The following is a 22,716-nucleotide window of genomic DNA, read 5'->3' on the forward strand; positions in this document are numbered from 1 at the left end:
TATAGTTCATGGTGCCCCAAAACAGTTACAATAGTAACATCAAAGATCACTGATCATAGATCACTATAAAACACATAATAAAAATGAAAACGTTTGAAGTATTGCAAGAATTCCCAAACTGTGACACAGAGACATGAAGTGAGCACGTGCGGTGGACAAATGGCACTGATGGACTCACTGGATGCAGGGTGGCCACAAGCCCTTGATTTGTTAAAAGGAGACTGTCTGTGAAGCACAATAAGGCAACACATGGGAAACGGTGAACATCTGTCATACATCAGCATAGCAAGGAATGTTAATGCCTAACAAGGGCATGTCATGTCCCACTCGGGAGCCCAGCGTCAATGTGCAGATAGCAGGAACCAGGAGATCCTCAGGCCACTGCCCATCTTCTGAAAGCCTTTGAAAATGATCCAAGGGCATAACAGCTGCCATATGATAGTGGTAAATCGTTCATAGATGGGGGAAAAAGGTAGATATAAAATGAATCTTTTCTGAGCACCTAAGAGGATATGGGTGGTGACAACGCACATGGTGACGGAGGTTTTATTTATTTATTTATGTCTTTTATGATGTTGACTTTTTTTATTACACTTTAAGTTCTAGGGTACATGTGCACAACATGCAGGTTTGTTACATAGGTATACATGTGCCATGTTGGTTTCCTGCACCCATCAGCTCATTATTTACATTAGGTATTTCTCCTAGTGCTATCCCTCCCCCAGCCTCCCCACCCCACCGACAGGCCCCAGTGTGTGATGTTCTCCTCTCTGTGTCCATGTGTTCTCATTGTTCATCTCCCACTTATGAGTGAGAACATGTGGTGAGTGAGAACATGTGGTGTGTGGTTTTCTGTCCCTGTGATAGTTTGCTGAGAATGATGGTTTCCAGCTTCATCCATGTTCCTGCAAAGGACATGAACTCATCCTTTTTTTATGGCTGCATAGTATTCCATGGTGTATATGTGCCACATTTTCTTTCTGTAGTCTATTATTGATGGACATTTGGGTTGGTTTCAAGTCTTTGCTATTGTGAATAGTGCCACAATAAACATACATGTGCATATGTCTTTATAGTAGCATGATTTATAATCCTCTGGGTATATACCCAGTAATGGGATTGCTGGGTCAAATAGTATTTCTAGTTCTAGATCCTTAAGGAATTGCCACACTGTCTTCCATAATGGTTGAACTAATTTACACCACCAACAGTGTAAAAGCATTCCTATTTCTCCACATCTTCTCCAGCATCTGTTGTTTCCTTTTTAATGATCACCATTCTAACCGGCGTGAGATGATATTTCATTGTGGTTTTGATTTGTATTTCTCTAATGACCAGCGATGATGAACATTTTTTCATATGTCTGTTGGTTGCATAAATGTCTTCTTTTGAGAAGTGTCTGTTCATATCCTTCTCCCACTTTTTGATGGGGTTGTTTTGTCCTTGTAAATTTGTTTAAGTTATTTGTAGATTCTGGATATTAGCCCTTTATCAGAGGGATAGATTGCAAAAATTTTCTCCCATTCTGTAGGTTGCCTGTTCACTCTGCTGATAGTTTCTTTGCTGTGCAGAAGCTTTTTAGTTTAATTAGATTGCATTTGTCTATTTTGACTTTTGTTGCCATTGCTTTTGGTATTTTAGTCATGAAGTCTTTGCCCATTCCTATGAACTGAATGGTATTGCCTAGGTTTTCTTCTAAGGTTTTTATGGTTTTAGGTCTTACATTTAAGTCTTTAATCCATCTTGAGTTAATTTTTGTATAAGGTGTAAGGAAGGGGTCCAGCCTCTGCCCTCTACATATGGCTAGCCAGTTTTGCCAGCACCATTTATTAAATAGGGAATCCTTTTCCCGTTGCTTGTTTTTGTCAGGTTTGTCAAAGATCAGATGGTTGTAGATGTGTGGTGTTATTTCTGAGGCCTCTGTTCTGTTCCATTGGTCTATATATCCGTTTTGGTACCAGTACCATGCTGTTTTGGTTACTGTAACCTTATAGTATAGTTTGAAGTCAGGTAATATGATGCCTCCAGCTTTGTTCTTTTTGCTTAGGATTCTCTTGCCTATGCGGGCTCCTTTTTGGTTCCATGTGAAATTTAAAGTAGTTTTTTCCAATTCTTTGAAGAAAGTCAATGGTAGCTTGATGGGGATAGCATTGAATCTATAAATTACTTTGGGCAGTATGGCCATTTTCATGACATTGATTCATTCTAACATAACATGAGCATGGAACATTCTTCCATTTGTTTGTGTCCTCTTTTATTTTGTTGAGCAGTGGTTTGTAGTTCTCCTTGAAGAAAACCTTCACATCCCTTGTAAGTTGGATTCCTAGGTATTTTATTCTCTTTGAAGCAATTGCAAATGGGAGTTCACTCATGATTCGGCTCTCTGTTTGTCTGTTATTGGTGTATAGGAATGCTTGTGATTTTTGCACATTGATTTTGTATCCTGAGACTTTGCTGAAGTTGCTATCAGCTTAAGGAGATTTTAAGCTAAGAAGATGGGGTTTTCTAAATATACAATCATGTCAGTGACGGAGGTTTTAAACCCGTGAGCTGAGGGAGGGAGTGCACCGCTGAAAGCCAGGCCTGTTGAGGGCGTCGGCACAGCAGAAATATTGCTGATGCTGCCTCAAAACTATAAAGAAAGAAGGCGAATTTCCATTTGAATATATATAGAGAGAAATACATGAAATACATCTGATGCATTGTATTGATTTTTGACCATTCAGCAGCAGAGCCTGGGAGTCACTACTGATGGGGGCCCCAGATTCTGTGAAAGCAGAGATGACAACTAAATGGGACCCAAATTCCTGAGTCAGAACGAGGGTGGCACATGCACTGTGACACTCTGAATGAAGTTGTAATCAGTACTTCACCATGACAGGTTCTAAGACAACAAAAACCCAAAATGTTACCACATAAACACAGTCCCTGAAACATGGGATTCTGAAAGGAAAACCAGGAGTGTATTTGGTCAAAGTCAACTAAATTATGAACAGCATGAAAAAAATAACACAGCCAGCTGCTTAGTTTATAGAGACAATTATATTTACTAATTGATTCAATCCTTTAAAAAGACCTACACACTAAAAAGAAAGGGAAAGCAGCCCCACTTTGCTCATGAGGAGATTAAAAGCCCAGAGCCACAGGGACTGGCTGTGGCCACAGTGAGTGTCGGAGTAGGATTCAAAATCAGCTGCCCTGCCTGGTCTCCTCTGACTCAAAGCCTTTCCTTAACTCTTACACACGACTGATGGGAGTGTAAACTGGTACAGCCACTTAAAAGCTAAAACTGAGAACAGAGCCTCTATATGGTCCAACAAACCTCCTACTGAATGTTAATCAAAGGGGAGGGAAATCTCGATATGGAAGGGATGTCTGCACCCCCCAATTATTGCAGCACTATTCACAACAGCCACAATGCAGATTCAATCCAAGTTGACAGCAACAGCAGGTGAATACAGAGGAAATGTGGCAAAATACACACTGGAATACTACTCAGCCTTAAAAAGAAGAAAATCATGTCATTTGCAACAACATGGGTGAACCTGGAGGACATCGTGCTAAGTGAAATAAGCCAGACATAGAAAGAAAAACACCGCATGGCCTCACTTACATGTGGAAGCTAAAGAAGAGCTCACAGACGTGGTGAATAGCACAGTGGTTACAGGAGACAGTGAGGGAGTGGGGTGCTGGTGGGGGGAGCTTGGTTAACACGAACAAACCTACAATTACAAAGGAAGAAGTTCTCGTCTCCTCAGAGGGTAATTGACTCTGTTTTCAAGCAGCAGAAGAGAGGATTTTGAATGCTCTCAACACAACGAAACGAGAACTGAGGTGATGGATATGCTAATTAGACTGATTTGATGGTTACACATGGTACACATGCACCAATATATCACACTGTACCCCATAAATATGTACAATTATTACATGTCAATTTAAAAAATCCATGGGAGCAAAAAGTAGAGTTGCTTTTGCCAGAGTTTTGGGGAAGAGAGAAATGATGAGCTAGTGTTTAACAGGTCCAGAGATTCTGGTCAGGATGATGAAAAGTTCTGGAATTGAACAGTGATGATGATGATTGTACAAAATTGTGAATTTACCTGATGCCACGGGGCTGCACTCTTAAAATGGTTAAAATGGTAAGTTTTATGTTACATATGTTTTATCACAATTAAAAATTAAATAGTACATGCATTCATTCTGAGAGAAAACAAAAGTCTCCTTCTTCAGTTTGAAGGTGTCAACTCCCAGCCCATAAGGACAAAGAGAAAACCTCAGAGTCGTGTTTAAACATGTCTGATTTATACTGAGGACAAATTGAAGAAAGTAATTTATATTGTGAAGAGTAAACTTATGGAACTCGTTGCCGAAAGAGGAGGTACAGACATAGAAATATCCAAAGACATCTACGAGAAATTGTTCATTTATTGACAGCAGCCTAACGGAACATGGAGCACGATCAGGTTTTGAGTCACCCTGAGGTTCACATCACAGCACACAAGCAGCTTTTTGTCCCACTGCCACTGTGCCCCAGTGTGTTTCTGAGGACAGGAATGAGGAACTGGATGTATCTGCAGGTCCTCCCCATAGCACAAACGCTGCACCTTGCACACACCTGGGTCCCTGCTGTGTCCAGCCCCAACCTGTGCACAGTGAGGACAGCATACCTGGTGATCAGGACAGGGTCAACCCTGAGATCCCCAGTGCCTAACTGTGCACAGCGAGAAGAGTACACCTGGTTGTAAACACAAGGTCACCCCTGAGATGCCCAGTGCTTTTACATGGTGAGGGCAGCACACCTGGTTGTCAGCACATGGCCACCTCTGAAATGCCCAGTACTTGCACATTGTGAGGGAATCACACCGGCTGTCAGCACAGCATCACCTCTGAGATGCCCTCCCTTTCACATGTGTAGCAACAAAAAATGTCTGGCTTAACAAGTGCCATTCTCAGCTCCCAGACAAAGCAGAACAGGGTGTTGTGCTCATATTTAAAGCTTTATTTTGTATTGTGTCTGTTTTTATAAATTGTCTGTTTCTTTTTTCACGTAGGTAAAAGTTACATCTTCAATAAGCCAAGTAATAGGAACTTACTTTGCTCACCACAGTGCCTGCTCCGCCTAAAACTATGCTCAGGATGTGGCTGGCACATGGTCAGTTTTTGCTGAATGGAGGGAAGAATTAACTTTTGGAGGCTGCACATGGTCCCAAGCTCAAGGCTATGTTTTCAACAGTACTTTTAAATGCTCTTACAGAAATGTTCATACTGGGAATGCCAATGTCAGGATGAAACAGGTGATTTCTATAAAAGATGATTCTCTTAGGAAGCCAACACTTTCTCTACTCTCCATCCTCATCTCCATGCCCCAGTTCTGAGCCTCCTCCTTTTTTCGCCTGCATCAACTACAAATTTGGCTGCGTCCATGCTGAGGTTTCGATTCAAATACCATGTCCTCAGAGATGATTCTACAACCACCTTATCAGATGCAGGTCCCCTCTACCCTCACCATCTTATCTCTATCTCAGCATTTGTCTCTCTCCTTCTTCCCTCTTTCTTCCATGCTCTTTTTATAACTTCCTACTGTTTCATATAGTTATCTGTTTGCTGGTGTTTACCTTCTGCAGCAGGAAACCATGCAGGAAGGACTGTCATACCTGTGGCACCTGGTGCAGTGCTGGACGTGGGGGACACTTCTCATCTCTCTGCTTAGCAACAGCATCTGACGGAAGGAGGGAAGGTCAGAAAGCCCCTGGCTTGCCTGTCTGCCCACTGGGGAGGGTGGGCAGAGGCAGGCAGGACTGGTTTGTCTACCCACGGCCCCAAACTCTTTTCGTCCATCATCCATAGCCACCTCCATAAAACACAGATCTGATCATGTTGGTCCCCTGCTCAAGGCTTGTCAATCATTTCCCACCGCCTGCAGGACGAAGTTCAGAGTACTGCAAGTGGCACTGAGAACGGCCTCTTCTCCCCTTGTCTCTCCTACACTCGGCTCCAGAAGGGCCCCTCACACATTCCAAGCACGCTGGGACCCGGCACCTTGGCTACTTTACATGTGCCTTCCCTGCCCCCTTCATCCATAAACCAGCCTCAAGGGAGTGGCCCCCACTCTACACTCAGCCCAGTCTCCAGGAGCACACAACACATGGGACACACTGCACCAAACAATGCCGGTTTCTTGTGGACAGAATTTCTCCCTCTGTCCCCTGAGCACCTGAGGACCCAAGCAATGGCCATGGGACGTGTGAGTGAATCAAAGCTTTTAAGCACGATTTCTCCCTTCCTTCCTGGAGGTGCAGACTGTTTCTGTTGGATGTCCATTTCCAAGCATGTCCAACCTGTAGCCCGCGGGTCACATGCAGCCCAGGACAGCTTTGAATGCACCCAACAGGAATTTGTAAACTTTCTTAAACCATGGTATTTCTTTGGTGATTTTTAAAAAATCTTATCAGCTATTGTTAGTGTTTGTGTGTTTTACATGTGGCCCAAGACAATTTTTCTTCTTCCAGTGTGGCCCAGAGAAGCCAAAAGGTTGGGCATCTCTGCCTCCGGTTTCTCCTGGGACCAGCAACTGGCCTGCGTTATACTGGTGCTGCCTATCTGCTGTGGTCTCAGTGTCTGTGTCTCCCCAAAGTGCTTGTGCTAAAACCTAATCCCAAGACTGATGGTGTCAGGAGGTGGGGCCTTTGGGAGGTAATGGGGTCCTGAGGGTGGAGCCTGATTAACGGGATTAGTGTCCTTAAAAAAGGGAACCCAGAGAGCTCCCTTGCACCTTCCACCAAGTGAGGACTCGGTGAGAAAGCTCCATCTATGAAGAAAGCAGGCCCTACATGAGGACTCGGTGAGAAAGCGCCATCTATGAGGAGAATGGGCTCCACATGAGGACTCGGTGAGAAAGCGCCATCTATGAGGAGAATGGGCCCCACATGAGGACTCGGTGAGAAAGCGCCATCTATGAGGAGAATGGGCCCCACGTGAGGACTCGGTGAGAAAGCGCCATCTATGAGGAGAATGGGCCCCACGTGAGGACTCGGTGAGAAAGCGCCATCTATGAGGAGAATGGGCCCCACGTGAGGACTCGGTGAGAAAGCGCCATCTATGAGGAGAATGGGCCCCACGTGAGGACTCGGTGAGAAAGCGCCATCTGTGAGGAGAATGGGCCCCACGTGAGGACTCGGTGAGAAAGCGCCATCTGTGAGGAGAATGGGCTCCACGTGAGGACTCGGTGAGAAAGCGCCATCTGTGAGGAGAATGGGCCCCACGTGAGGACTCGGTGAGAAAGCGCCGTCTATGAGGAGGGCGGGCCCCACGTGAGGACTCGGTGAGAAAGCGCCGTCTGTGAGGAGAATGGGCCCCACGTGAGGACTCGGTGAGAAAGCGCCGTCTATGAGGAGGGCGGGCCCCACGTGAGGACTCGGTGAGAAAGCGCCGTCTGTGAGGAAGGCGGGCCCCACGTGAGGACTCGGTGAGAAAGCGCCATCGATGAAGAAAGCAGGCCCCACGTGAGGACTCGGTGAGAAAGCGCCATCTATGAGGAGGGCGGGCCCCACGTGAGGACTCGGTGAGAAGGGCGAGGTGGGCGCCCTTGGTGAGGAGGGCGGGCCCTCACCAAACACCCAGTCTGCCTTGATATTGGACTTCCAGCCTCCGGAACTGAGGAATATGTTCCTGTTGTTTATAAGCTACCAGTGTATGATATATTGTTCTAGGGGCACACATGGACTAAGACAGTGTCTCAAGCACTCTGCCTAATGGACTGCATTACAATAGTGGCAAAAATATCAGAGAAAGCAGTCTTGAAATGTCCCCATGGTTTTAGGGAAGGGTCAGGTGAGCAAAACATACACTGTTCTTAACTAGGGCTATGAATTCCTAGCCCTAGCATATCCCAGCCAGCCACACTTATATACCATCCTAACAGCACAGGTACCATGCCTCAGGCAGCAGCAGGGGCCCTCACGCACAGGTCTGAATCTGACTGCACTGGACTGAGCCCTCACCCACTGTTCTGAGTGCTGGTCACATGGAAACTTACTAATTCAGGATATTTCAGTCCACTTCTAACTATAGATTTTCTATGCAGCTGTGAACAAGTCACCAAATTCTGATGCCCCAGACATTCTCCAGGATTGGATAATGCTCTCTTTCATGCCATATTGTAAGGGATAAAATATAGGAAAAAAATAGACCATTATGACAGCAGACACTCTGAAAGGCAGTAATAGCAATAATTGATCAGTTACAAGACATTTAAACTACACTAAAAAGTTAACATACTTTACCTTATGTAATGTTTATAAAACCTCTGAGGTTGTACATACTCCTGTCACTTTAGACATGAAGAAACTGGGCTCAAAGAAGTTGTCTTGCCCAAGTTCACACATATGTGAGCAAGAATCAGAACCTGAGCCCATTTCTGTGACTTTGAAGCCCACATCCTTTGCACTCTGCTGTGCTGTGTTCTTGAAAGAAAGTGGAGTTCAGGGGAGGTGACTCTCCATCTGTTCCTCCCACCCCCTTCCTACAGCCCGTCTTCCCAGCAGATCCAAGAGGTTCTGGTGCCTCCTCCTTGGGAGTTTGCAGATGCAGTTCCTTCTATCCAGGAGGCACCCCCATCACCATGGTTAGCTTATCCTAGAAACAAACAAAAACATACTTTGGTAGGTGGTTCCTTTATGACACTTTGGATGTCTCTGCGATGAACCTAGATCATTATGTGTGTCACTTCTGATCAGGATATTTGCTTTCCTGCAGAAAACAGATGGAATGTAGATATATCGTTGTTGTTACTCAGCATCTATGAATATAGTTTGTTGAAATATTGTCATGGATGAGTTTGACTGTTGATGTAGCCTTTATACCAAATAAAAGGGTTTTTAAAAATATGTTGATGATGGGTGTGTTCTTTCAAATTTATTCTTACTGCTTCCATCAAAGATGTCAGATTGGTGCCTCCAAATGGCAAGTAAGCATCACAGTGTTTTTAGATTTTATAACTAAAATTCAGTTTGAAGGAACAAGGTAAAGTCCATACTATCTTTAAGCCTTTCCCCATGAAAAGTCCTCTTTATCTTGGCCATGGAACAATAAATTTTTTAAAAAAGCAAATCAGCCATGCTATCTTAACCCAACCCTTTAAATAAAACTTTCACCTGATTTCTGCATAGCAGCGTGCATTTGTAGATGCAAAAGCGGTGTCGAAGAATGGGACGGCGGTAGATGACCATGTTTTTGGAATGATCTTCTTCCTCCCTAGAAGGAGAGAAGCGTTACATAGAATGCTGTACTTCATTGATCTAGAATAAGCAGAGATATCATGCATACATTTTCACTTATAAGAGTCTATATTTATTACATTTATACTAGGAAAATTAATCCTGTTAGAAAGCTTGTCTTCCTAAATGCTTTAAACACTGTTTAGTACGTGCCTAGCATACTAATAGCATTTTGATAGCTTGAAAAAAAAAAAAAACAGAATTGGTAAATATTAAAGAGTAAGCAATATTTGCTTATAGTACATGATGCTATCCTTTATGAAAGGTGATTATTTTATTCTACAGTACGAACTTCATTAGATTGTTAAATGATTGACATAATGATTGAAAAATATAACAATTCATTTTAAAGCATGTGGTTAATACATACGTATTTTAGAAGTCTTTGAAGGCAGCTAATATTCATCTAAAATTAAATACATACCCTCTGGATGAAGAAAAAAATGACTGCAGTCAAAACATCAGAACTTTTTGGGAGGCTGAGGCAGGCGGATCATGAGGTCAGGAGATTGAGACCATCCTGGCTAACACGGTGAGACCTCGTCTCAACTAAAAATACAAAAATATTAGCCGGGTGTGGTGGCGGGCACCTGTAGTCCCAGCTACTCCCGAGGCTGAGGCAGGAGAATGGTGTGAACCCGGGAGGCGGCGCTTGCAGTGAGCCGAGATGGCGCCACTGCACTCCAGCCTGGGAGACAGCGAGACTCAGTCGCAAACAAAAGAAAACAAAACAAAACAAAACAAAACATCAGAACTTTAACCTGTTTATGAATTGAAAAAAATAACTCACCCATCTCATGACCTATACGTACTACTCTTAGAGTAGATTAAATACAGGTTTGTTTGTTTTTTCTCTGCTCGGTTTTCTTCCTATGATCCAACACAGTTTTCTCAAAAAGATAACCAACTAAATCAAATCTAGAAAAAAATTTTTTTCCAGTAATCCTAGAATATAGTTTGTTGCTAATTTTGCTCTTTTCTTTTTGGCTTCCTGGACCCTTGACAGTAGAATGTTGTTCACGTTCTAAAGGAAGGAATTAAATGATTTTATATAAATATATCACCTCTTCTTGTCTGCAAATAGATGGTGAAACCCATAGTGATGATCTCAAGTGAATTATCTTCAGCTTTTTGTAGGGAACACGGCATGTTGTTTTAAGACTTGTTTTGGTAATAATCTTAGTATTATGTAATTTTAGAGTTTGGAGACCAACTAGCCCAATCACCTCATTTTACACAAAAAGTAGAGGAGAGACTAAGCGATTTGTTAAATACAGCTTCATATGTTCATCTGCACTGGGGTGCTTTACTTTGCACTAACCGGCATAGCCAATGGATTTAGCAGATCAGACTGTACTGACACAACACAGTTGATTCTTGAACAACACAGGTTTGAAGGGGTCCACTTACAGATTTTTTTTTCAAACGTGGGTCGAAAACACAGCAGCTGGAGGATGCGAAACGCACGCAGAGGGAGGGCAACTTTCCGTATTTGCGTGTTCCACAGGCCCCATTGTGGGACGTGAATGTGCCTGGATTTCGGTATCTGCTGGAACCAGTCTCACGCTATACCAAGGGATGACTGCACATGTATTTCTGGTGACTGGAGAACTCCAAGGGGTTCATCTTGACAATACCATTAACTTAAAAGTTCAATAAAGATGAACAAATCAGTGGTACACTCTAAGTTTGTTAAAATCTGTAAAATTTGTTTCTGTAATATAAAATGAGCAGCACCTAGATAATTTTAGCACGGAACTTTGTAAAAACAAATGAACACATAAATTGTCTGACTCTTAATTGTAAGATCTCATTAATCCAAAGACCAACCAAGCATCAGCTCTGCTGCTGTTGATTATCCACCAAACCTCTGCTGAGCTGGGCAAAAGTCTTGGCCCACACTTGGATGGTAGAAAGGGCTCATTCAAGGAATCCATTTGTCCCAATAAAAACTGCAAAAGAAAAGAGATAATATTAATTACTAGCAAGGCTTCCTCGGTAGGTAGAATTTGTGTGTGTGTTGGGGGGGGGGAATAGATCCTACTGGTATTTTATAGAAGAAATTTAGCTTTTGATTGTATAAAATACTATTCTAATAGAGTCTACGTACGTAAATTTAAAATAATAAGTGAAAATGTGTTTTCTTCTTTTTACCATACAAAGATTTTTTGAAAAACTGTCTTTACACCAAGCTATTTTACAACAGTAAAATCTTCTCATGGTTCTATTTTTCTGGGAACTGCGGTGTCCACCAGCTGCGAGGTGGGCCCTGCGAGCAGGACAGGGAGCAGGGCCGGGAAGGGCCGGTTCCATCGCCAGGCGTCGCTCTCGCCAGAGGAACTCAAGTGTCTAAAGGGAAAGGGAGAAAGGAAAAATGCCTCCTTTCAAGTGCCTAAGGTCTGTTTGACATAAAATTTTACTTTTTTTCTGAGTGTATTTTAGCAGAAATGTTCACATTTCAGTCATGTTGCTTGCAAAAAGAAAAACAAGAAAAGCCTCGCTGTGAAATCAAACCATCTGTTTTTAAAGAGAGCGGAGAGAACGCACATCCCAAGGGCGTGGGGCGGGGTCCTGAACAGGCACATTTCATATCTTCCCTCTCCACGCTGCCTCCTTGCCCAGTTCTGCCGGACACTTTCTCCTCCTAAGGAAACAGACCCGGTGCAGGGAGAGAGAAAGGACGCGGACACGGGCGTAGACGGGGCCTCGCCGAGAGCTCAGGGGACCGGGGCGCGCAGCCTCCAGCCCGCACCGCCCGCGCGCACGTGCGCCTGGGCCAGCATCTTCCCGCCGCGGTCCTGCGACTGCCGCGATTCTGGTGCAGGCCTTTAATTCTCGCCCACTCCGCCTCTCTGATTGTACTCAGAACACCTTTCCCAACCAGATCGCGGACTTGGAAGACGTCCAGCTCTTGCCCAGAAAGCACCAATTGAATGGGAAAGTGCGCAACTGATGGATAATACATTTTACAAGAATAAAACAAAAGAGGCAAATTGCTGAACTTCCACAGATGTGCCCGGCTTCAGCCAAAGAGCTAAACTTTCTTAAAGACGAGCCCGGGAGGCAAGTGCCCTCCTGCGGGCTTTCCCTGCCGGGGCGCGAGGTACCCGCCGGCCGAGGGTCCAGCGCAGAGGAGCGCGCAGGCGGCGCGGGCCCTGCGGGGGAGGGACCTTCACTAGTCCTGTCGCGGGGGGTCTGGGGAGGCGGTGCAAGCCCGCCCCGCTCGCCAAGCTCCTGCCTCCTGGCCACCCCGCTTCGGGGACCGGGGCTTGGGGACCCGAACCTGGGGACTGGGCTCGGGCGGGGCAGACCCCTCGGGGTCCCGAAAGCGGATCCCTCCAAAACGGATGGACTCTAATTGACTTATTAAATGTCGAAGCAATCGGGCAGCTCCCTTTTTAATAGCCCAAGATCTACATTTAGACAAAAACAGAACCGAGTTCCTGGTAAAGGCGTTTCTTCTCATCCTGTCACAAGTGACAGGAACGGAGGGAAACAGGCTGGGGGAGGGGCGGGGGGAGGAGAAAGGGGGGAAGAGGAGGAGACGGGGAGTGGGGGAAGGTGGGGCAGGAGAGGAGACGGGAGACGGGGAAGGTGGGGAGGAAAGGGGCGCGGGAGACGGGGCGCGGGCGAGGGGGAGACGCGGTGGAGATGCGGGTGGGGGGACCGGGCGGGGGCGGGGGCGGATTGGGAGGGGGGCGGGAGACGGGGGGGAAGCGAGAGCGAGGTGAGGCGGGGGTACTGACGAAGATCCGCATGGGGGTACGAACACTTCAGCGGCTTCTAATTAAAGCCCCGCTCGGAGCCCTCGGGGACCCGCCTGACGTCGGCGGGCGCGGGGATAAGAAGGGCCCCGAGGTCCGAGGCGGGAGTCGGAGCCGGCGCACCCCAGGGCGGCCGCGGGTCCAGCGCTCGGAGCGGCCGAGTCCCCGCGTCCCCGCGTCCCGTGCGCTCCGCCCGCCGGGCATGGAGTAGTGGCGCAGCTCGGGGCGCGGGGACAGACGTGCGCACAGACGGCGGCGACTCCGGCGGCTCCAGAGGCTCCAGGTAACCGGCCCGACCCCGACGCGCAGGTGGCTCCCCGGGGGCGCGGGGCAGGTGCGGGCGGGCGCAGCGGCCCGGAGGCGAGGGGCTTCCAGCACGTGGCGCGGCCGGGGCCAGCGCGAGGGTCCGCACCCGGCCTCCTCCGTGGGCTTCGGGGACTCGGCGCCCGCCGGCGACCACCGCACAAAGGCAACGCTGGAAACTTGAGCGCTGCCGCCGGGCCCGGCGCGCGGCGCCGCGTTCTTGGAAAGAGGTGGGCGCGGGGGCGCGGCCCCTCCGAGGTCCGCCCGCGGCCGGGGAGCTGCCTGGCACCCGGGGCTTCCGAAGGGGAAAGAAAGTTGTGCCCGCGCCAGGCGCAGCGCGCTCGGCGGACGCGGCCTTTCGGGCGAAAGTTAGGAGGGGCCGGGCGGGCGGGCGGGCGGGTTCCGGGGGCTCCTTTCGGCACCAGCGGCGGTCGCTCCCCGTGGGCGGGACCTCGGGCGGGATCGTCGAGGAGACCGCGGCCCCCTCACCTGCCGGCTCGTTCCTCGGGGTCCGCGAAGGTGCGGGACCGGGTCCAGCGCCAGCGGATCCTCCCGCCTCCCCTCCCGCCGCCGCCCCGCACTCCGTCCCCCTCCCCCGCTGACTTTCTCTCCGGCCCCCCGCGCCCCTTCTCCCGCAGCGATCCCAGCTCCCGGCGCGTGTCGGAGTCTCCCAGCCCCGCGGCCCCGAGCGCACGATGCGCGGACCCGGGCGCCCCCTCCTCCTGGGGCTGCTGCTGGTGCTGGGGGCGGCGGGGCGCGGCCGGGGGGGCGCGGAGCCCCGGGAGCCGGCGGACGGGCAGGCGCTGCTGCGGCTGGTGGTGGAGCTCGTCCAGGAGCTGCGGAAGCACCACTCGGCGGAGCACAAGGGCCTGCAGCTCCTCGGGCGGGACTGCGCCCTGGGCCGCGCGGAGGCGGCGGGGCTGGGGCCTTCGCCGGAGCAGCGAGTGGGTGAGTGGGGCCGAGCGCGCCCGAGGGCCGGGGCTGCTGGGAAATAGAATTGTCTTTGAGAAACACGTTTCAAAAAGAGACATCAATTTTGACCATTGAACAGCAGAATTCCTTTTTTTTTTTTTTTTTTTTTTTTAAGAAAAAGAAAATAGCAATAGGTCCGCGCATGAGGCCTGGCAGAGAAGCGCCCGGTCTCCTCCTGGCGCGCGTGAGCTGCTGTGCGGGTTGGTGCTTTCCGCACGGAACTGTCACCCGTCACTTTGGAAATGAAAGCATTTCCAGCAAAGCGTTCCCAACTGAGAAGGAAGCATCCAGGCTCCTTCGTGGCCCTGCCCAGAGTGGCGGCCCACGGGGAATTTCCCAGGAAAGCATGAAAGCTTCTAATGCTTTTGTGACACAATCAGGTCAAATATGATAAGGTCAGCTTTACCCCGGCCGCGTCAAGTTAGGAGTGAATGAAGACTCTCACTAGGGGATGCCCTGCAAGGGATGCCAATGCTCCTCTTCAGAGGGCCTGACTTCACACAGTCGGGGCTCAGCCAGGAGCCCTGAACGGGGGAGTGAAGATGGAGAGGGCTGTAAACACGCAAAAACAAAGCTGAACTCAAGAACACCCGCAGGGTTCTCCCCACCCACTGTCTGCGGAGAACCCTGGTGGTGGAAGTTTGCCTGACTGAGTCTTTCCCTAGGATTCTTACCCTACAAACCAGGTTAATGCATATTCCCACTAATTTACACCTCACTGAAACGTGGTCTTTTAATCCTTATTCTAAATATTTATCTAGAAAAATTAATATTCTATAACCCCTTTTTTTTTTGATGGGTCAAGTGGTCTCTAAAAACTCTGAAATGTTGTGGGATTTGATTCCCAAGGTCCTCAAAATTAAAGTGCCTAAAAGTGACTTATTCACTGGAAGTTAAATGTTTAAAAGAAAAAAAAAACGTTTTCTTACCTCTATAACTTCGTGGTCTCTGTCTGCATCCCATGGGGTAGAGAGCAGACATAATCCTGGAGTTTCAGGAGTAGTTACTGTTATTTCAAGGAAAGTAAATGTCCCTGATACTGGCTGAGTCTTCTTCACTGTCGTGTGTTGCAATCCAGGGCCCCAGCCTTTTTTATTTTGTGTAAAGCAACTTGGCTAATGTGGAGTTTCCAATTTTCTTCAACATTCACTTAAGATCACATTTTTAAAAAAATGCTTCCTTCAGGTAATATACTACTTTCTTTTCCCTGAAACAGAAATTGTTCCTCGAGATCTGAGGATGAAGGACAAGTTTCTAAAACACCTTACAGGTAAGTTTCCTCCTCATTCCTCACCTTTCCCAGAGTTCCTTTGTACCTGTGAGTCTTCATGATCTGTTTCTTCTTCCATGTTCCAGGCCCTCTTTATTTTAGTCCAAAGTGCAGCAAACACTTCCATAGACTTTATCACAACACCAGAGACTGCACCATTCCTGCATGTAAGTAACAACATTGAATTTTTATAAAATGCAAGCGCAGTGCAGGCAGCGGTTCCCACCTCTTTCCATTTCCTCATATAGGCCCCTGCCTTCTTAGCTCAAATTTGCCTATTCCTTCCTCACTATGGAGTTAGGGGCCAAGATGGCCAGACCATTGCAGAAGATAACTAACTTCTGCATCAGCTAACGCCAAACTGGAAATTATTTACAGTCACTGGAATAACAGGCTCTTGGGATGGGCTGAACTCCGATTCTCCTTCTGTTGTTAATTCTCCTCCAATGCCCATGTTTGTGCGTACTCTACTATGGCAGTCAAACAGATGTTAAGAATGAGTTGCTAAAATGACTCCAAGAATAAGATTGACCTGGATCATCTCCACTGCTCTGAGCAGACTTTTTCTTCCCATCAGTAATTATAACCTCATCACCCAAGAATTTCATTGTGATTTCAAAACTGTTTCTCTGGCTGGCTCCATCACTCCTTCAGAAATGCAGAGTTGCCCTTATCAACCTAGCTCTCAGCAGTAGCTTTCTCTCCTGTTTCTTTTCAGTCTTCCTAACCTGCTTCTGGCCATTTATTCATAACAAAACATTTTATTTCTCCAAAAGCAGCTCCTTGTTCTCTTCACTGAAGCTTTATTAGCTACAGTGATAGGGCCCTAACCCATTTTTTTTAAAATTCAGACTCCAACTTTCATTTCATTTAAGGATTACAGAAAAGTCACGCAGAGACACTAGGCATCCTGCTAACTGCTGTCATCAGGGCTCTCCAGCCGGACCAGGCAGCAGACCAGACTTGCTGTCCTGCCTTCCCCCTCCAAAAACAAACAAACAAAAAGCCAATGTACACAAAGTATAAGTGCTTTTCTTTGTTTAGGCAGCAAAATTACTTCGAATAATAATAACCATCATGTATAGGGCTTCTTCTGTGTGCCAGGTGCATGCCAGTGAGCCTCAGCCCACTGAAGTAGTATCACCAGCACGTTTTGGACAAGGCTGAGGCACATGCATGCTTGGCATTTGCACCAACAGCACGAAGACACATGGAATGCAGCCTCAGCCCCTCTGACCATGGCTTTAGTGACACCATCCTCACGCCAAGGCCAGCAGCACACACTTCCTGAAGAGTTTCGTTTTCATATTCTTGGTGCTGGGCCGTACCCTTCCATGTGGACCTGGCACACTAGTACTCTGTTTTCTTCTTTTGGAATGTAATCACCTGTTTGGGAATCATTAATGTGGCTCTTGGGGCCAGAAAATTTTATCGTTTGTATTGTTTTGATGTGCATATATTTTATATTACATATTTCCTTACAGTAATAGGATCACAGATTCCAAATTTGGAAGTGACCTCTGAGTCATTCAGTCTCATCTCTTCATTTATGGATGAGGAATTGCTTTTGTGCTGTCAGATATCAGCAAAGCTAAGGCACAGATCTCATGGTTGACTCTGCAGGCCTTTTTCCAGGGCATCAAGCTGCGCCCCCATTCGATACCTCCTTTTGCTCATAGCAACTCGGCTTTGTGATACTAAGCTCCTGATCACAGCTCAGCCTGGGCCATGGAGAGGGAGAAGGCGGAGAGATCTGTGCCTTGAGATGGGAGGCTACTTTGTTGCTTTCTGCCTCTTCTTAGCCCATAAAGAACTGGAGAGCTGAAGTTGGACCACTTCTTTACTGCGTTAGGCCATATAAAAGAAAGTCCTTGGGATCCTGGAATATCAGACCTGAAGGAACTTAGTGCCTTCTCAAAGTGTGGTCCTATGGGGAGCTTGCTGGGAATGCAGAAGTAAGTCCCATCTAGACTTGTTGAACAAAATCTGCATTTTAGTAAGATCCCCAGATGATTGGTCTGCACATGAAGGTTTGCAAGACATTGCTGAAAACACCTGGGTTAAGCAGGATGTGGTCAGCCGGAAGCCTGGACATGACACAAGTGGAAGTCTTTACAATTCATTGATTAGATCAGCCATTGAAATCACACAATCCACTGCATTCATGATGTGGAATCTGTTTAGGAAAACTACATTCTAAAAGGCATGATGCTGCTTGTGAAAGAGAAAGCCAGGCGTTCAGATGACCCAGGGCCACTGTTTGGGCATCCTTTTTCCCTTTGAAAAACATTTTCTGTTTGAAAAATCCCTAACAATATGTGCCATAAGTATTTAGGAGGCATATTTTTGAAAGTAGAGCTGGCTACTTATCTAACATATTGTATACATTTATCATTGTCAATCTACCCGTTCAACTCAGATTTTCAGTTGGGTATAAATTCTTCCTTTTAATAAGATTTTTCTATTCTTGAGAAATAAACTGTAATAATTTACAAACGATTTCAGCTTTCCATAGATCTTCACCCTGAGGACATATTTTCCCTTATGGCCATGACCACTACACCTTCTCAATTTCTACAGGCAGCATGGCCAGAATAGTGGAATGGGAGACTGTGTACGATACCAAGGAGTATTAGTCTCCGCTTAGAAATGGGCACATTGCTTCTGCTCGCCATCCACTCCAGGCCTCTGCTCTGCTGACTTTTGACCCACTTTCTTTAGAATTTACAGGCAGAAGGCTTTGTCCCATGGTCAACTCAAGTTGGGATTCAGCCTGCACATGACCAAAAAGTAGCACAAGGGTATGGAAGGATTGTCACGTAGTAAGCTATTTCTGAGAGAAGCAATGGGCAGCCAGCTCAGCCATGCAGTCTTCGTGTCTGTCCCTTCTCCCTCCGCAGCCCCACTTACATCATCCCACTTCTGCCATTGAAGCTTAAGCCCTTGAAGTACCATAAATTATTAAGTCAACAACTTAGAACCCATGCCTGCAGATTAGACTCCGTATTGCTTCCAGGGAATTCAGATATTTAAAGAAATAAACGGCTTTAGTAGCTGATATACTTGCAAAAAAAAAAAAGTGATTTATTTGTTTAAGTAACTGACAAGGGTCTGTGATTTATTTTCACCATAGACTATAAAAGATGCGCCAGGCTTCTTACCCGGCTGGCTGTCAGTCCAGTGTGCATGGAGGATAAGGTAAGCTTGGACAGAAGTGCACTGGAGCACATACCAAAGACGGGAATCCTGCTTGGGACATGAAAACTTCACAGGAGTTTAGGAACACTCATTCTTTGGCTGAGGTAGCCGTATTCTAAGTAGAGAAGGTCCAACACTCTTATCTCAGTGCTGAAAGCTGCCCTACTGACCTGTCGACACTGCCCAGGCAGCTGCTGTTCACTGCTCACCGCACGGCACGTGGGCACTGAGTGGGTCCTGCTCTGAAACACAGCAAATCCGCCAGTTTCAGCATATGACTGAGTGCATAAGCCAGGAACAGACTAAAATTGTCCCTGTTTACTTTGAGGCATTTATTCATTCACTAACACAAGTTAAGTAGATGACCAACATTGTCCATGTAAATTCAAATGATCACATCTGGTAAATGTTTGAGTTGTAGTCTATCATGACAGTAAGCTCATAAAGAACAGCTATCCTCTTTAAATGTTTCTATCAATGGTTTTTTTTCCATAGCCTCTAATAGTAAAAACGTAAATGCATACCACATTTATGAACTGAACTTTGTACCTTGGCCCCTCGAGGGCTGATATGCAACATGTAACAGCAACCATCAGCGGATGTTTTGAAGGGTAAGGTTTTATTTTCCTGACACAAATGCCACAGAATTCAGTCACGTTAGACAGCAGGATGCCACTGTAATTTCACCCATTTTATACTTACTACGTCTTGTATGTGTGGGCACTGCCCGATGCTGGCTACACCAGCACAAGACAGACAGGCTTCCTGCCCATTGACAGCTGTTCAGAGCACATTCATGAAAAGGGAGTATTTTTCTAGTGGTTACTCTAGTTTGTCTCATGTAAAATGGATGAGGGTAGGTAGTGGTCTTTCCTATACAGATGTGCTCTCTGTGGAGAAGCAGTGCTTATGAATATTTAGGTAGCAGCAGCAGAAGGGGTTGCCTGCATGACCCCAACACCAGCAGGAAGCATCTTTCCCGGAAGTAGAAGAAACTGCTGCTAATGAGAGGAATGGCACTGGGGGAGGCAGGCCGGTGGGTAATGGCGGGTTGAGACTGCGTTTTGCAGTTTCACTGCACTTTTTCTTTGGAGACAGTGAAGGTTTCAATGCCAGGCAAAGCTGGGAAGTGCTGTGTAGTAATGTCCCCCCAGGTCCCTGCTCTTTCCAGTTCTCTCGAGCCGCTCATCCACTGCCTGTATGTCACACGGACTTTCTTCTCTTTAAATCAGTGAACAGATGTATATTCCTGTCACCCAAGGTGATATGCCAGGGGAGATGAGTTTTTTTTTTTTAGGTATTTCTTTATAATTAAATCCCATTGTTCCCAGAGATGAGCCAGGGACATCCTTGGAAATTTTCCACTTACTTACAAGTGAGGAGAGCCAGTTCCCCACTGTTTTAGCCACTCGAAGAGCTACTCTGTCTACATGTCCATTAGCCAACCCCTGCCTCCCCTCTGCTGGCTGCTGCTGGAGGCAGCTGCAGTTACACTGAAGGACATGGTCATTTCAGTGGGACTCAGGCTCCTGGATGGGTCTCTGCATGGCACTTCATGCTTTGCAAATGCCACAGTGATGCCCCGCAGAAAAGCTGTGGCGGAATCCCCTTGATAGTCTCCAGCACCCTTTACATCACTCTCCCCATCACCGGACAATCACATCAGAGCCTGACTGACGATGAGATGCAGGTAAAGGTAACAGGGCAAGGCCCAGGCTCGCAAGCTTCTGTTCCCAAAAGGCCACCTGCTTGACAGCCACAGGTGTCGCAGCTGTAACTGGGTTCATTTTGGCCAAGACATAGGTATAGTTTAAAACACTGATACCCTCTTAACTATAATTTCATAACTTCCATTTTTTTTTTTTAAAGATACTTTCTTCAAAGTCCAAAAGTTTTAAACGGCAACAGCAAATTGTTACCTAGCTGGTCACCACAGTGTAGATACAGTCCAGGGTTTCTCTGTGCTTTGCAGACCTCAGTGAGACACCAGAGGGCAGGGCAGGCATCCCAGGGTGCCCACACTAGTGCGACGGTGTGGCATCAGGAAGGCCCTGCAGTCCCGGTTCTGCTGGTTAACAACCTGCCACACGCACTTCTGTCCTGACACACAAGGACGGCAGGGCAAGACTGCAAACCATGACCTTGTCTTTGTAAAGGCCCAGAGCCTGAGAAAAGCAGGTGTTTAGCAGGAAGGGCTCTGCCCTCATCTCAGAGCAAATCCATTTGCCACATTCTGAAGCTCATTAATAGACCTCTTCAGCCAAAGAGAACAATGTCCCCACCTACCCTCCCTAACAGTCACAGACGCACTTCATTGTTGGACTTCCAGGTCAGTCAATCAGAAGCCTGAGCTCTGGAATATTGTCAAAGAAAAGGAGTTCTGAGTAGTGAGTGCCCAGTGTACTCTCCCAAATGCAGCCTCATCTTAGTAACCTCGAAGTTTATCACTCTTTTAAAAATAAACAGAATACCAGTGGTTTAGATATTCCAACAAAGAATGCTAGAAACAACTGTCTAATCTTGATTATTAGCTTTACCAACTCTGTGAACACTGAGGTTGCAGAACTGCCAGGTAAATCCCTGTGGCCTGGACTACTGAGGATTCTGATAGCACATATAAGACTAAGCACTCTTCTTCAAGCTTTAATAAGCATCCACATGTATCTGTGATGACTTTCATTGCTTTAGCATCGCAGCCATGTAGTAACTGCAGAAAGAAGTTATTTTTCAAAATACAGTAGACTACACTTTTTGTAACACAGAGACATACAGACGCACTCTGAGACTGCCTATGTTGATAACTGAAGTGACAGGTCTTCTGGAATTCACAGGAAGAAGTGTGGATAGTCATATCAAACGCAATGTATTTGTTTTCAGCAGTGAGCAGACTGTACAGGAGCAGCACACCAGGAGCCATGAGAAGTGCCTTGGAAACCAACAGGGAAACAGAACTATCTTTATACACATCCCCTCATGGACAAGAGATTTATTTTTGCAGACAGACTCTTCAATAAGTCCTTTGAGTTTTGTATGTTGTTGACACTGTTTGCAGATACATATTCGATAAATCAGTGTATTGACAGTGATATCTGTCACTCTTATTTTAAAAACAACCACAAAAGGAATGCTCCACGTTTGATGTGTAGTGCTATAAAACACAGAGAATATTTCGTTTTCTTGATTAGCTGAAATCACAAAAAATGTTTCTTTAGAAACATAAGCAGAATCTTAAAGTATATTTTCATATAACATAATTTAATATTCTGTATTACTTTCACTGTTAAATTCTCAGAGTATTATTTGGAATGGCATGAAAAATTAAAATTTTGGTCATGTTTTAGGAACAGTGGAGTGTAAATCTGTGGCTAATTCTGTTGGTCCTTTGTATAATAAATGTAAAATAGTATTCCAGCTATTGTGCAATATGTAAATACTGTAAATAAACAAGTAATAAATGAAGTGTTTGTTATAATGAATAGTCTTCAAAGTGACTCTCTACCTCTCTAACAGGTTCACTGTTGGGAATTCGTGTCTTCAGATTTACTGAGACCATGACACTGGCAAAAGGTCACAGAATATAAAAGTCATAAACAAATGAAAACTTGAAGCCTAAGAATTTCTCTAAGGGATCATTAGCATTTTTTTAAAGTAGAGGCTACTATATATTGGTGACATAATTTCTTCAGATAGGCCCTGATTTGCTGGGAAATATTCCAAATAAGGTTGTATCCATTATTTCCCAAGCGATTTTGTAATCATGAAAATGCAAAACTAGGAGGAACCTTAAGACTTCTAAGCAGTCTCAAAATTTTACATGTAGATGTATTTTAAACAGATCTAACTGGATCCAATTTAAAAAGCGGAATTCAGCAAAGCAATGTTTCTCCATTCATACGAGCCCTTGTCGGCAGATGGTATTGTCTGGGTAGAG

The 22,716-nt window shown here is 46.2% G+C and overlaps 1 protein-coding gene and 1 long non-coding RNA gene across 4 annotated transcripts; one reads left to right on the plus strand and one right to left on the minus strand.

Moving 5' to 3' along the window:
* Positions 1 to 8,208: 8,208 nt before the first annotated feature.
* LOC144333634 (uncharacterized) lies at positions 8,209 to 9,868 on the minus strand. Its single transcript, XR_013402560.1, has 3 exons — positions 9,703 to 9,868; positions 9,156 to 9,255; positions 8,209 to 8,637 (listed from the first exon to the last, which is right to left on the minus strand). It is a non-coding gene; the product is annotated as an uncharacterized LOC144333634 (long non-coding RNA).
* A 3,316-nt stretch (positions 9,869 to 13,184) lies between these two features.
* Positions 13,185 to 22,266, plus strand: ALKAL2 (ALK and LTK ligand 2). Of its 3 annotated transcripts, none has more exons than XM_028832030.2 (6): positions 13,185 to 13,325; positions 13,984 to 14,293; positions 15,534 to 15,587; positions 15,674 to 15,754; positions 18,721 to 18,785; positions 21,663 to 22,266. In XM_028832030.2, exons 2-6 carry the CDS (start codon positions 14,041 to 14,043, stop codon positions 21,666 to 21,668), a joined length of 459 nt encoding a protein of 152 aa, XP_028687863.1. In that variant the 5' UTR covers positions 13,185 to 13,325; positions 13,984 to 14,040; the 3' UTR covers positions 21,669 to 22,266. The 3 variants fall into 3 exon arrangements, with proteins under 3 accessions (XP_028687863.1, XP_077814874.1, XP_028687864.1); XM_077958748.1 differs by having other exon boundaries at positions 21,666 to 22,266; XM_028832031.2 differs by lacking the exon at positions 13,185 to 13,325 and having other exon boundaries at positions 13,786 to 14,293; positions 21,666 to 22,266.
* The last annotated feature ends 450 nt before the right edge of the window (positions 22,267 to 22,716 follow it).

Source organism: Macaca mulatta, chromosome 13 (genome assembly GCF_049350105.2).
Source record: "Macaca mulatta isolate MMU2019108-1 chromosome 13, T2T-MMU8v2.0, whole genome shotgun sequence".
In the NCBI taxonomy this organism is placed as follows: domain Eukaryota; kingdom Metazoa; phylum Chordata; class Mammalia; order Primates; family Cercopithecidae; genus Macaca; species Macaca mulatta.